Here is a 15,425-nt window from a genome sequence, read left to right on the forward strand (position 1 = left end):
CAGACATTTAATTTCTCAAACAGCCTTGAAAGTCACTGTGGACTAAAACCAAACTATCGTAACCTAGCAACATTCCGGCTTTGATGGTCATTGGTCGCTGAAATGATTTTGTTGCCTTCAGGTTTGTTTGGAAATTTGGGTTTTCTTTTCTTAGTAGTCACTATCAAAGCTGCGGGACACACTGTATTTCTTCTGCTAAAATGCATTGTTTTGAATTGTTGGTTGTACGGTATTTAATAAAATAAAATAAATTAAACTATACTTGCTCGTATTTTGTTGTTCTAAAATTAGTTTTTAAAATGAAAATATAATTATCAAAAGATATACGGACCCCTTCTCGTTCTCACTCTCGCTCACACATATACGTGACGTCAAACGTTTACAAACAAACAAAAAACAAACAAACAAGCCAAAAAAATAAATACAGGAACACTTCATGGACCAATCGGATTTCGAATTGGCAGCTCAGACCCTTGAGTCAACGACCACCAGGAGGCAGTAATGCAAAAAAGCACGCACTCGCACACTCCCGGTCAACCTCCAAGAAGAAGAACACCGTCGCGACACGCTCATTGACGCCGGCGGGACACCGAATTTTTCATTAAGGTATTTATATAGTGCATTTGTACCCTTTCATGCCAAATTGTGAAAATATATATTTAAAATTAATGTAGATATCGTTTGAGATTCTGTCGGTCTAGCTAAATTGACGCTTTGGGATTTGCTATTGCAGCGGACGTGCCATGCACATTAACAATAGATTAGCTTTGAGCTAGCGATTCAATGATACTTTTAGCTACATAATTATAAGGAGCATTTCTGTAATTTCAGGACATTTCTCGACTTTAAATATCCGTATATCAAACTGCGTGACATTCTATACGATTGTGGCGAAGCTGTAATGTTTATCGGAAGTAAAGGGCGAGTTTCATCCAACTATTAGCTGCTAGCTTGCTAACTAGCCCGTTTGAATGGAGGACATGTTTTTATGGGTGCGTTGTCCATGCCATGTCATCCTGGTTGATTGTTTTTCAGTCGGCGTCACTGTTATCGGTAAATTAATGTTTTCGTATTGACTGTTCAAAACTTTGGAATAATCTTAACGCGTGTTTTCCCCTCCTCGCTAATTTTAACGAGAACCGCGACTGCGGCCTACAGACGCGCTAGCCTAATGAGCCTTTAACATGGCTGCTAACATGGCTACCATTTGCAATAACTTGGAGAGCGGCTGGTTCCGTTCTGGACATAAATGTTTTTATTTCGGATGGTAGCATCAAACTCGTTTGAATATTTGTTATTCTAATTATTAAACATTTAATTCAATATTCGGATTATACGCATTTATATCACGGACGACAGAAATATACCAATATCGACAAAATGGCAGTTCGAGTTTTGCCGATCTTTAACCATCTGGCCTTGTGGCGCGTTCCGTTTATCTCGGCCGGTGCTGAGAATAACGTCACATCCGAGCCGCGCAAGTTTCAGTGAATAAATCCGGGGGAATCAAGATTTAAGCCTCCGAGAAAATGTTTGGTATGCATTTTCTGAGTACTGCAGTACAAACATCCAACAGGGTAATACTTTGTCCATACGTCAGCTTCATGGTTGCGAGTCTGATTTAACCAGCCGCAAACTAGCTAAGAGTTAATCAAATTAAAACTATAATCAAATATAACTGGCGCTTCCACTCCGGGAAGTCCGACCTCTGGGGGGCGGCCTCCCAGTTCAACTTGAATGCATAACGTGTCTCTATTGAAGAGAACCGTAAGTCTGTTATTTGCCGTGGAGAAGATTAGGGATCTAAATTTGAATCATTTTCCGACAGATGGCTGAGACCGATGTTGATAATGAACTTCTGGATTATGAGGAAGATGAGGAGCCCCAGGGGGCCCCGGAGAGTGGCACCCCAGCAAACAAAAAGGAGGTGAAGGGGTCCTACGTATCCATCCACAGCTCCGGATTCAGAGACTTTCTCCTCAAGCCCGAGCTGCTCCGCGCCATTGTCGACTGTGGCTTTGAGCATCCTTCAGAAGGTGAAGAGCAGCTCCGTGTGTCCGTCGCCGTTGCATTGATGTCACATTCTGATTTTATAAAAAGGTGATTTTGAATATTTTTTACAATTTTTGTTTTTTCATTTTCAGTGCAACATGAGTGCATTCCTCAAGCTATCCTCGGCATGGACATCCTTTGTCAGGCCAAGTCTGGTATGGGAAAAACGGCAGTGTTTGTTCTGGCCACCCTGCAGCAGATTGAACCTGTGGACGGCCAGGTGAGTTGGTCATTGCACGTTATGTCAGACAAAATAATTTTCTTAACATTTAAGAGCCACACCAGGCTGTTTTGTGCCCATTATTTATGTTTACCGTAGGTATTTGAAGTGATTTTATAATGGTATTTTTTTTGTCTGTGGTGTTTTAGGTATTCCAAATTTTAACTGATTTGATAAAAGCCAATCCTGACCGGAACATTCCTAAACAATGAAACAAGACAACGACAAAAAAAATGAACATCTAAACTGAACTCTGGTTTAGAAGAATTACTACAACAATACAATTCCCTTCCCAACGACTTGAGCAATGTCCCTAAATTTCTATCTCCACGTGTCACAGGTGTCTGTCCTTGTTATGTGCCACACACGAGAGTTGGCCTTCCAGATCAGCAAAGAGTACGAGCGCTTCTCAAAGTACATGCCCAGTGTCAAGGTGTCCGTGTTCTTCGGCGGTCTGGCCATCCAGAAGGACGAGGAAGTCCTGAAGAAGAACTGCCCTCACATTGTTGTAGGAACTCCTGGACGCACCTTGGCACTCATCCACAACAAGACCCTCAACCTGAAGAACATCAAACACTTTGTGCTCGACGAGTGCGACAAGATGCTGGAGCAGCTTGGTGAGTCAAAGAAATGGAAATATTTAGGAGCGGAGGAAACACGCGTGTTGTGACGACGGTATTTATTGCTTTCTGACAGACATGAGGCGCGACGTACAGGAAATCTTCAGGCTGACACCCCATGAGAAACAGGTTATGATGTTCAGCGCAACACTGAGCAAGGACATCCGCCCTGTCTGCCGCAAGTTCATGCAGGATGTGAGTAGAGATGCGTCAGGATTTGCAACACGTGATTTTCTTTTTCCTATTTTCTTCTTGTGGTGTGATCTGAAATTGTGTCTAATATGAGTGTAATCTTTGACTCCTCTCTTGCTGTGTAGCCCATGGAAGTGTTTGTGGACGATGAGACCAAGCTGACACTCCATGGCTTGCAGCAGTATTACTGCAAGCTGAAGGACAGCGAGAAGAACAGAAAACTCTTTGACCTGCTCGATGTGCTGGAGTTCAACCAGGTAAAGATGGGCTTTATTCCTCTGTTTGAAGATGTTCAGGTGAATTTTAGCCTGTCTATTTCATTGATTTCTGTCATTTCAGCATAAATAAATAATCATTTTACTTCCTGTTCAGGTGGTGATCTTTGTTAAGAGCATGCACCGTTGTGTGGCTTTGTCCCAGCTGCTGGTGGAGCAGAACTTCCCTGCCATCGCCATCCACAGGGGCATGGCACAGGAGGAAAGGTAGGCCCTCCTCGTTTTGTGCTGTGACTTATTTTGTTCGCACTTTGAAACTGAATATATCTTAATTTTTTATAAGGTTATCATTAAAAATAAAACAGACAAGCTTAAGTTTTTATGCACCTGCCAAAGGTAGGGTTAACCTTACCTGTCGATTTGTACGTATATTACTGTTAAGGGTTTATCCACGCCCACAAAAACCGCCAAATTCAGCAAGATTTTACACAAGCTTTGTCGAAGTTATTATCCTATAATTAGTTTAATGCAGTTGATTATTATATTAATTAATTATAAAGATTATAATTATTATTATAATCTTTATTATAATTTGAACTAAATGTTTTGCTCATCTTGATGGTGGTTATTGTCTATCCACACCATCACAGAGTTTTTCCCAGTAGCGAGGGCATTTGTGTTCTTGGACATCATCGATTATAAATGAGCAGTGAGGACTTCACGGCCTGGTTTGCGTGGGAAAGTCGGTACTTTGTAGCAGGTGTTTACAAATACTAACCCATTTTATTTGTTGTTATTGCTCAACAGGTTATCCCGGTACCAGCAGTTTAAAGATTTCCAGGCGCGAATCCTGGTTGCAACCAACCTGTTTGGACGAGGGATGGACATTGAGCGCGTCAACATTGTCTTCAACTATGACATGCCAGAGGATTCTGACACATACCTTCACCGAGTCAGTTCAATTTTAATTTGATATTTCCCTGTTTGCATTAGATGTTTGGACTTTTCTTTGACAAAGCAAAGCACATCGTGCCACTTTCACTACTTACAAATGTACATTTATTAATGAATTACGTCTGTAACACAGGTGGGCTTGTCAACTTGGTGCTTTAATGTCAGATTTATAATTTACAATCCTAATAACTAATCGTAAAGTCAGAATAGACATTTACTGTAAGCCCTCGTCTTTATTATAGGAAATGATTTATTTGACCCTCGACCTGATTTTCTGTTCCTCTAGGTGGCCCGTGCTGGCAGGTTTGGGACCAAAGGCCTCGCCATCACCTTTGTGTCAGATGAGAGTGATGCCAAGATCCTGAATGAAGTCCAAGACCGCTTTGAGGTTAACGTCGCAGAGCTGCCGGAGGAGATCGACATCTCCTCCTACAGTAAGTTCTGATTTTACTCGATGGCTGTCTCACACTTGCATTAACACATTTTATATAATGTATGGACACTAATAGCAAGCAATCGTATTACCCATTTTTTAAAACACGTTCACATGATCGCCACTCTGAATGTAGAGGGTGTGTTTATGGCCTTTTACTCTAATGCCTTTTATAGAAACATTGAAGATGAGTGAATCAGGCAAAACCAGCTCAGTTGGGACACAAAACAAATCTAGCATTAGATTACAGAAGTAGTATTCAAAAGAAACTAGTCAACATACTAGTCCCACTTCATTATATTGGTGTAGATTTCAGTTTGTTGAGAATCAAGTCTGGCTTGACAAATCATTGCTATGCTTTATAAAAACTGAACCCCTGTATATCATGTCATCTGTTCTTTTCTTTTTCTCAGTTGAGCAGTCCAGATGAGCCCGAAACATCTTCCCACGTGACGCGCAACCCTTTTTGTTGCTCCATTATGGTCGAGGATCAAACCTTTCCCTCAATTTTTATTTTAAAGTCTTTGTTAAATGTTTGCTAATTCATAATGGTAAAACTTTTTTTTAGTCCCATCTTTGCAGAGTGTTTAGTGTTTTCCTTGTTAAAACTATGAATATATTGTCTTGGTTGGTGGAATAAAAGTTTTTATACCTTAATTGTTGCTGTTTGATTTTATTATACATTAAGTATATAGAATGTTAATTTTACATATGTGACTAGATTGACCTCTCGTGCTCTCCACAATCCTTTTTTTTCCACTTGAGTTGATTTCTGCCTAATAGTCCCATAATTCTCTCCTAAAAATTTGTGTGCATGTACGCACAGAGATGTACATTTTCATCAAATCCATTTAGTTGTATAGAAATTATGTATCTATCCAGGGAGTTCAACAACTGTCTTTGTGCTACCTGGGTGTTTTTTTTTTACTGTTTCACTGAGGAGAATATGGACTGGAGTCATGACTCAATTTTTAAAAAGCACCGCAAGCTGTCAGTCATAGCTCTAATAGTGTCACTAAGATGATAAAGTCATGGCCCATCTATTTTAATCCTCTGGTGCTCACAGTTGAGAGAAAGTTCTGAAAGTCCCGTGACTGCCTGTTTTCAATTTCTCCACTGATGTTAAATGAGGGAAATAACCCTCTGGGATAAATTTAGGGCTACCCTTGTGTGGAGGAGTCAGACAGTTTATATATATATATATATGAAGGAAAATAGTCTACTGTATAAAAGCGGGGATCATTTTATTTTATTACTATTGCATTATTTGATCATGGCAGACAATTATAAGTCAGCTCACATGGACTGATGAACCATTCCCTAAAAAAATCATAATCTACTGTAGTCAAGTAAATTGGAACATGCAGATGGGTATCTGGATCACAATCAAAATTTGATGGGATCCAAATTAGACCAAGAGTGATCTTCAGATTTTCTTTCATCAAGGTCCATTCTGCAGTTTTTCCATAATCCTGCAAACAGACAAACAAGTTCAAAAACAACCTCCTTAGCAGGTTAAAAACCAACTAAACTACATGATACTAAGAGTTTTAAAAGTATGAATACGTGACAACATATGAAGACATCATGTAAAGAAAGGTGTGTTACATTAACATAATTCCAATGTAAACCTAGAGAGCATAAAATTAAACTTCTGGAGAAAAGTCATGATCTGAGAAAAACAAATAAAGCAAGCAAGCAGTGGTTCCAGAAGCACTGAACTGTTGTGAACTGAAGATTCTTAGTCCTCCATGTCATCTCTGTTGAATAAAATCAACTGGACTTGGAAGGAAAAGCTTAATACGAAAGGGCTTATGTTGTAAGCTGTGATTGATCCTGAACTTTCCACAAGATGGAGCCAAATACAATAAGGAAAAAAAAAGTTAATAAATACTGGACAAGGAATGGTTGATTCATTGCTCAGTCATGAAGATATTTGGTCAACATTGGCCATAAGCACAGATCAATGAGAGGCCATGGTGGTACAAGGCGCTTAAACACCCACCTTGTCCAAATTAAAGGACTCAACAGAGGCTATAACAGCAGATTTACCCCCCAGCATGCCTGAAAACCATAATTCATAAATGTCTATATAAATGTAGCCTTTGTCTTTGATATACCTCTTTGACTCTTTGGAGCCTAGTTTTAAACAGAACTCTCATCACCTATTTGTCTCCTGATGAGGCTGACCGATGTCCACCCCACACTCCATCAGGCTCACAGATCACATCTGGCAGGTAAGGAAAAAGCTTTCCCCGGTCAGAGCAGCTGCACTGCCTTGATAGATGGTGATTGACCTTTAGTCATTTGCTTGGTAATTTGTTTCCCCATGTGGGCATATTGGTTGTTCCACAGTAGCTGCATTAGAAGCTACGTTAGAAGTAATGTAGTGTTTGCACCTGCTACCTGCAGCGTCTTGCAGCTGTTTGTTTGTTCTGCATATTTTAGGTAGCTTAATGGAAACCAGAAGAGCAAACACTTCAGCAAACACATCCATTAAGGCCCAGCAGTCCTTTTATGTGTGAAATAAAGCCCTAATACAGATTCCAGGAAGACACATGTGCACATTACAGCCATTGAGATGGCGCACATGTCTGAGGTGAATGGACAGAAATGATTTGATCCATCCCTTTATTTGCAACTGAATTTGACGATGTCTTCTGTGGCACCCTGTCACCGGGCCATTCTTCATACATGCAAGTATGGGTTGACCCAGCCATCGGATAACTGACTGCATAACCTTCACAGGCAAAACACTGTGTGAAGGACAGAGATTCAGACCGGATGCTTTCCTCTGAAAGCTTTCTGATGGTTTTATACGGTTATATCCTGTCGTGCATCCTCTGTAATGGACAAATGTCCATCTCAAAGGACATGCTAGCTGGCTGGGTCTCAGGAGGATATATGACCATATTAGAAACCAAAATGTAATTTAGAGAATTTATGCAATTAGGGGTAAAATGTGTCCAAATATTGTTCATGAAACTGTAAGAAAAACATTAACATTGCGTTAACCTTAAATTGATCCTTGTTTGATTCTTTATTGGCCCATAAACGTAGGGTTCAAAGATATTATTAAAAATCAATGTAGTGGAATATGATCCGAATGGATGGAAGGGAGGATCCTAGCAGGTAGTATTTTATTGCCTAACACTCCTTCTCTGTGCTTTACTTCAACTCTGGCGGGAGTTAATGTACAGCATCGGGCAGCCGTTCCTCCGTATCTGCTGCATCAAAGCAGCTCCCAACAGCCCGCAGGACAGAGCAGAAAGAAGATAAGTGTGTCTGGAAGAGGTTTTTTTTTTTTTTTTACAAAGCACCTCTTTCACTCTCTCAAATGCCAGCTGGCACCATTACGTCCACTGGACTGGATTTCAGGCGCAGGTAGATCGCAGGTTACCTCACCTCTCGCTTGAGCTTGGGCTGCAATTACCACTGTTATCTCTCCATGTGGACTCACCTGGCTTAAATAGCGTACCTCCCTTCACCCATCTGCACACACGCCTTTAGGCTGGTGGCGATCCCAGTGTTCCTCAGTGACCATCACAAACGCCGGCGATTACATAACCGCCGCCTCGCCTCGGCGGAGGTAATAATTTGCCTTCGAGAAGGAGTGCAATTTTGACCCAAATTGCAGTGGAGTGCTGAGAATTGCGGTTCGTTAATGTCCATGGAGTCTGATTACAGGGCTCGACTGCTGCTCAAACTGCTGAGGGTATTGAAGAGACCACTTCAAATGTTGAACAATTACTAACTGCCTTGACACACAATTGTGCTTTTCACCTCTGTAGGTGCCGAACAGTTTTAGCACAAACACTCCTTTAACACTCCTGCTCTGATTGCACTGAGAAATAATTAACGTAACCAGAGCTGATTCCCACACATTGCAGGTCACACAAAGGCCAAAGAATGGGAGAACTGAAGCTCGTAATATTTTTAGCCAGGTGATCCATCAATGTCTCCAAGGCGACCTCGGCTGGAGGTGAGCATGCAGGAGACGTGCTGAAGAAGATGGGGGACAGTGTCTGTGTGTATTCCATAAAAAGAATTATGACAAGGGAGAGAAAATAAGGAAGAGACAGGTGATGTACGGGAAAGAATCCCAGAAAGAAAACATAAAACAAAGGGAGGATAATGATGCGATAAAATACGAACATACAAATAATAGGATAAAAGAAGAGAAAATCAGAGAAATTTAAATTGTGCTGGACTATGAAAGATGAAACCTAATAACAGGACACTAGCAACCAGCGGTGACTGCCATGTACAATTTTCTTCATCAATCCTGGAATGGGGGAGAGGTGGCTTCCAACGGCTCACAGGCTCATCTCATGGGTCAGATTTGATTTGATTTGCATAAACATTTTCATTTGTGCACAACTTGAACACAAACTCAATATTCTCTAGTATTCTCAAAAGCAATCCAATGTGTCATCTATTGTCTTGTACGTAAGGATGTTAATAAAAGCCTGCAGGAGGCCGTCATAGATGTTTGCCACAGTGTTCAAACAATGAGAGAGTTATAAAAAAAAACAAGCATTTAGTACCTTGTGACAGCACCAGATTAAGTCTGTGCCTAGCAATGCACACACATTACACTGGGAGCAACTGCCTTTCCTTTGGCCTGCAGACCTTTGAGGGCTGAAGCATGACAGCAGCAGCCACATCACAAGCCTGTGCCAAAAGTTTATCCCTAAAATTGTAGCCCCGCACATTTTAATTAAATAAATATAAAAACAGCCTGAGCATCTCGCTCCTCAGAGAAATCTGAAAAACCAATTAAGCACTCCCGAACTTCACCTGCACTAACAACATAGCCAACAGTGAGAGAGAGAGAGAGAGCGTGGCTCAGCAAGCAATATCAGTTGTTTCATCCACCTGCCATCCAAAAAATGGAGCTGCCTGAATTTAATATCTGGGTGCAGAGCAGAGTCATTTTGGATAGAGTGAGACATCCCCAGAAGACACAGCTAATGACTGCCCAAGACAGTCGTATTTAGATAATGTTTCGGTTAACTCCCTAAATGATAGCTCCTGTCAGCCAAACAAGGAAGTCACATCAACAGGCCCTGTTTTATTTGACTTTGAACCCTGACCCTGCCCAGGAGTTTAACCTTGCACATGCGCTCACATGCTCATTGGTTATTACAACTCCCAATAACACTGAAAATACAACTCCATAGCTATTTTATGTACGTATTTATTTGTTGTGCTGCTGTATTACGGTGGATTACATCATAGAGGTGAATATTATTTCACTCCTCGCTCAGTGGTTGCCAAGACAACAAAAGCACCATTGCTTAATCTAATTTGGAGAGAAATGTATACCGGCCCTGCAAAAAAGAAAAAAGTAAGTATGAATAGTGTTCTTACAGAGGAGGGAAAAAAACATGTCCTGTTGGAGCTAGTTATTCATGAAACACAAGACCATTGCTCCAAGTGCTGCTGTTTTGAAATACCAACTCTGCCTGCAGTTTTTAAGGTTAGCTGTGTCATTTGGAGGAAAGAAATATGACATATTTAAGCTCATAAAGGGCAAACCTCCAGCCGATTCAGTGCCACAGAAAAGGCTGAGCTCACAACTGCAGAGAATGCATGTGACTTATAAGAAATGGGCCCTAAAAACTTTTTTTTTTTTTTGCACCATTGGGGTTTCAAACATAATGACCAATTAATAGGGGCCACAGTTCAAGTAGTGGCAGCCTTTAATTTTCTAACATTAAATTTACCATCTTTCTGATGCAAAACTAATTACATCTGAATAGATGCAGTATTTTTATTGAACCCTCCGCAATAATTCTTCAACTTTACAACTATTGTGGATAAATCCGCAGTTCGTTAGTTTTGTGTAGTCACATCTTCCTTCTTGGAAAAAAGTGGAAATGAGAGGAGAGAGAGAGAAAGAAAGGGGCTGTCATTGGTTTTCGAGCTGGAATGTGGGTGGTGATATTGACTCGTGTTTCATTATCCTTGAATAGGCTATTGATCAGCCTGAAACATTGTGTATTTCTGTAAAGCGCGCACACACCCACACACACACACAGACACTGTGCTGGCAGTGGATTGTATGTCACAATAGAGATTGATTGGCAGATACCTTTTGTCTCTCCCTGGCTTTGACTCTGACACACACAGACACCCACACAGTCAAACTGGTAGACAAGAATCCTCCTCCCTCAAGTGCACCCAGACACCTACACACAGCAACATAAAATGCCTTCAGCCTCTCTCATCTGTAGACTCCCATCACAATGCTATCTCTGCTCATTATGGCTCTTTTGTGTACTTGCCCTACTGCCAATAATGATAGGACCAGTGACCCTATTGTTCCGGGTCCTGTCTATCAAGCTGCACTGCCAGCGTATCTAAATGAACATTTCCATAACACTTGGGCCCGCTGGAATCCCAGGCACAAATAAAGGCAATACCAAAGGGGAGCTGAGGAAAATTTACAATAGAGCCCCGCGTAACGGTGTCTTGACATTTCGGGAGCGACCAGTAATGGAAGTCTAATAGCTCTTTCGGCCTGGGGAAAGTTCATGTGTTTATTTGTGGATTCATCCATCTTCTTTGCTTATGCACATACAGAAAATGTAAAGATTAACACGTTTGCAAACAACTTTTAATTTAACAGCAATAATATAAATCAATAATTATCATACAGAAGAGGTGTTAGTCAATAAAAATAAATACCACCCCCACAGAATTTAATTTGAACAAAATTATGAAATGTGGACTATTGAATATTCGCTCTCTCGCATCAAAGGCATTTTTAAATAGATGTTCTCATATCAGAGCAGCACAGATATTTTCTGTTTGACTATTAGGGACAACATGCTGAACATTAGCTTCTGCCTTAATGTAAAACTGACCCATCCCTGAACAATGGAATTGGAGATCCCACTGTTACGCTTGACAGTTACTTGGATAGTTTCACCCTTATCAAAATTCAAACTGCTGTTCAGTCAGCTCAGGAGTTCCACTCTCAGAAGAAAAAGCTATTTTTGTCCCACAACAAATGTCAAGTTATTACACTTGACTCTGTTTGAATTAAAGCGTTTCTTTTTTGCAGAAACTGCAGACAATCCACAAATCAAGAACGTTTTATGACTGATGTACCCTTTAAATACCTGATGCACCCTTGCTGATAATCGTCCGGCGCTCCATTTCAAAAGAAAACACAATGTATAGTAGAGTAAGGACTCAAGAATGACAAAATCTCAAACACGACCACCCAGTTAAGGATGCTGTGCAGCTCGTCTGTCGTAAAGTAGCAGTGAACCATATGATTTGAGTTGCATTCGGAGGCATCAGAACTGATATCATGAGGCACCACTTTAATGTGTTGTGTGTGTGGGTGAGAGAGAGTGTGTTTGAGCACACGCACACGCATGGAGCTCATTAGGATTCAGGCAGTCACTAGGCAGAGGCGTGTCAGCGTGTGATTGCCTGGGTCTGATGTGTATCAGACTCTAGGGCAGCAGCAGCCCTCGCGTCAACGCGCCAACAGAGACTGGCAGACAAGCATTCTCTTCTTCTTTGAGTTATTTGCCCATTTTTTTTCTTTCATTTAATTCTTCCTAAAAACTTCAATTTTCCTACGTGTGTATGCGCACATGCACCCCCCCACCCACACACACACACACATTTGTGATCCTACCTGCTGTGCCAATGTGCTGCTACTCTAATTAAAGGAAAATTCCCACTGAGGCATAGCAACTGCAGTCATCACGCCATCTGAGTGACAATGGAACTCATATAGAGCTGTCGCCCCATCAGTTTGCCGTATTAAATTGCGCTTCCACGCCCCCACAGAAATACCTCTGCTTATTAATAAAATTCCAATGAGTGAGCTGAAGCAGGAATTGTTGTAAAGCGTGAATGACTTCTCTTAATCAATGTGCGTATGTCTCTGGTGATGGCACAGGCCTACGTGTGGTTCACTCAAGATCGACATGTGTATGAATAAAAATAACTGTTTATGTCAGCAGGTGATAATGTGATAATTACTTTGAAAGTTGTTGGTCACTGTGATTAAAGGGCATCTGCTCTGAAATGCAATATAAATCGCCCCAAGCAGCACCAAAAGACACAGATAGTACCCCCACCCAGAATTCTTACTTTCCACACAAGAATGGCGACAGAAGTGATTGAGTGAAACGCAACAATTTTGCAAAGGCAGAGTCTGAGCTGAGAATATGTTGTGTCCGGGTTGACGACAGATTAACTGCAGGTGAGCCTGGGAGCACAGGTGACCGGAATGAGCTCATTGCAGGAGGAGACTCTGGAAGACAGGAGAAGTTAAAGTATGGAAAAGCACAGGCCTGCCTCAAGATGTGAAATCCCTAATCTACATTAATCAGACATTTCCTATTCTTTTTAAAAAAAAATAGAAATAGAGTAGCACTTTGTTGTCATAACACACGGTGATGCAACACAATTAAACATTTTGCATGATTATATACAAGATATATTACAATTATCCCCTTAATTTACTGGAACATGAGCTACCAAGAGCAAATAATTTTCTTTTCTTTTCTTTAGAATCACTGTGGGTGTATTTTGAGCAGAATGTTTCATATTACATATTCAGTATGGGTTTACCTATTCAGAGTGTAACTCATCTTAAGTCCTAGTGTTTCCCTTGTTTCACATCCCTCAACAGTTCTTTATATTTACGGTATTAACAACCAAATAACGAGAACGAGAACAATAGTTCTCGTTTCATAACAAGGCGTGAAATCTCTGAGATGCTGCTTTTTCATTTAAGAGCCATATCCTGTGTGCAAAAACCTCTCAGTTAAAGCAATCTTGTGATTGCAGCAAGGTGCAGCTACCCCGGAAATTGAATGTTTTTATGAGCTGCTCCATGCCGCGGTGTGATAGTTTCCCTGAAGTGCACAGGAGTCGCATGGTTCTCATCAAATTGCACTTTATTCCTGCGTTGCAAAGTGAAAGCTACACTGACTCTGCTGCCTGAGAAGTTCGCCATCAATATACCCATGTTATTCTATCACATTTTGTCTGTTGGGGCTATTTTGGAATTGGATATGAAAAAATATATCAGCGTAGTGGCATCCATCATCATAAATTATCCTGCCTGCAAAGAGGAGAGGTTTAAATATCCTGGAGGGTGGAGAGCGCAAGAGGGTGTCTTCTGGATTTAGCATTTTAAACCAATATTGTGCCAGAGACTTCTGATGTCATTAGTTTAGTCAGGTTGACCCCGAGGATAAAATGTGTTCGTCATATTTGAGGATGATATGAGGGTTAAGTAAAACTACAGACTCAGTATAAAATATTAAGAGGAAAAAAAACCCGCATTTCTGTCCATTGGGAGTGAGACAACAAATAGAGAAAAGCATTTCAGTGTGTAAAGCCAGTTAGCAGTTTGAATAGGGAAAACGTACATGTTGGGATTGCAGGAACGCCTGACAACAATGAACCAGTCATAGTACACACGAAGGGAATCTAGAGTTCAGTGCTTCTTGTGTGAAATCAGTCCTGCAGATATGTGAATATTCTCTAAGTCTGTCTTTGTCAGAAACCTCCAGGGACAGTAACAAAGCCCGGTGAGTGTGAGGAATAATGTGCGAGTGTGTGTGAATAGTCTCAGGTGCTTGACTGTGTCTGTTAGAGGCAGATTATTCTAATGTTTTCCTAGTATTAATCTAAGGTCTTCAACTTTCCTCTTAATAGTGTTGCAGGACTGAGCTCCAGGGGGGGGGGGGGGGGGGGATTGAGGATTCTGACAGTGAAAGTTATCTTATGTTAAACAATCAAGTATATATATAATATAAGTATATATATATGTGTGTGTGTGAGAGAGAGTGTTGTATATCAGTGTATGTTAATGATGAGATATTTATTGTATGTTGGGAGAAATGATCTGACAAAGAATCAACCGGCATGTCTAACGTGCAGTTATAGAGAATATACTGTTTGTACTGATGAAGGAAATGCTGCAGCGTTGGATGGCATACTGGAATCACATATCATTACTGCTTACTGGTGCTTTAACTGAACACTTCCGTTCACTTGATCATTCCTTGTAGGCGATTGCTACCTTATGCTTATATTTCTTACCTGGCGTCTTTGTTTCCTGCGTGGCCATCTGGCACTCCAGTGAGTGAAGTGATCATCATCCAAGGTCGAGACGCCAGACAGGAAGAATTGAACGCGAGCTGATGCTCATCTTTCGATAAAGAATGTCTTCCTCTCATCAGCCCTTCTGTTGAACACCCTGAACTGGGCAAAGAGTAATTCCACCATCTTTCATCATCCTCAATCGCTCTCTCTTTCTCTCTTTTCATCCACAAACGTAGCAGGATGGATTGTGACCTGTGCTGAGTGTTGAGAAATACCACGTGTGCCAAAACGGTCAATGCATCCGGTGTGTCCAAATGTACTCACATGTCAAAGTCTGCCCACTCTCTTTTCTAAAGTCATTGCTTCAGCCCTTTGACAGGTCCGCATCAGCCTTAGCAGCTCACCAGTGCCAGAATTGAAAAGATGCCGGTAGGGAGGAGAATGGAGGGATGTTAAGAGAGAGGGGATGATTCCAGAAAAAGGAGTCTCGAAGAAAGAGTTGAGAAAGAAGCGTGATGAAATAACATTTAAGAGTTTTTGTGAGGACGGCAAGAGAACGAAGAGGGAGGAAATGAATGCAAATAAGCGTGCACACAAACGGCTCTCTGGGTGTGATATCTGCGTGGCTTAGTTACACAGTCTATCTTGTT

General features: G+C 41.1%; 1 protein-coding gene across 1 annotated transcript; it reads left to right on the forward strand.

The window, feature by feature from the left end:
* Positions 1-545: 545 nt before the first annotated feature.
* LOC137906409 (ATP-dependent RNA helicase DDX39A) lies at positions 546-5,337 on the forward strand. Its single transcript, XM_068750670.1, has 10 exons — positions 546-606; positions 1,829-2,036; positions 2,145-2,272; positions 2,613-2,889; positions 2,969-3,087; positions 3,210-3,341; positions 3,457-3,566; positions 4,107-4,251; positions 4,540-4,687; positions 5,100-5,337. Exons 2-10 carry the CDS (start codon positions 1,829-1,831, stop codon positions 5,114-5,116), a joined length of 1,284 nt encoding a protein of 427 aa, XP_068606771.1. The 5' UTR covers positions 546-606; the 3' UTR covers positions 5,117-5,337.
* The last annotated feature ends 10,088 nt before the right edge of the window (positions 5,338-15,425 follow it).

This window comes from Brachionichthys hirsutus, chromosome 17, assembly GCF_040956055.1.
Source record: "Brachionichthys hirsutus isolate HB-005 chromosome 17, CSIRO-AGI_Bhir_v1, whole genome shotgun sequence".
NCBI lineage: Eukaryota > Metazoa > Chordata > Actinopteri > Lophiiformes > Brachionichthyidae > Brachionichthys > Brachionichthys hirsutus.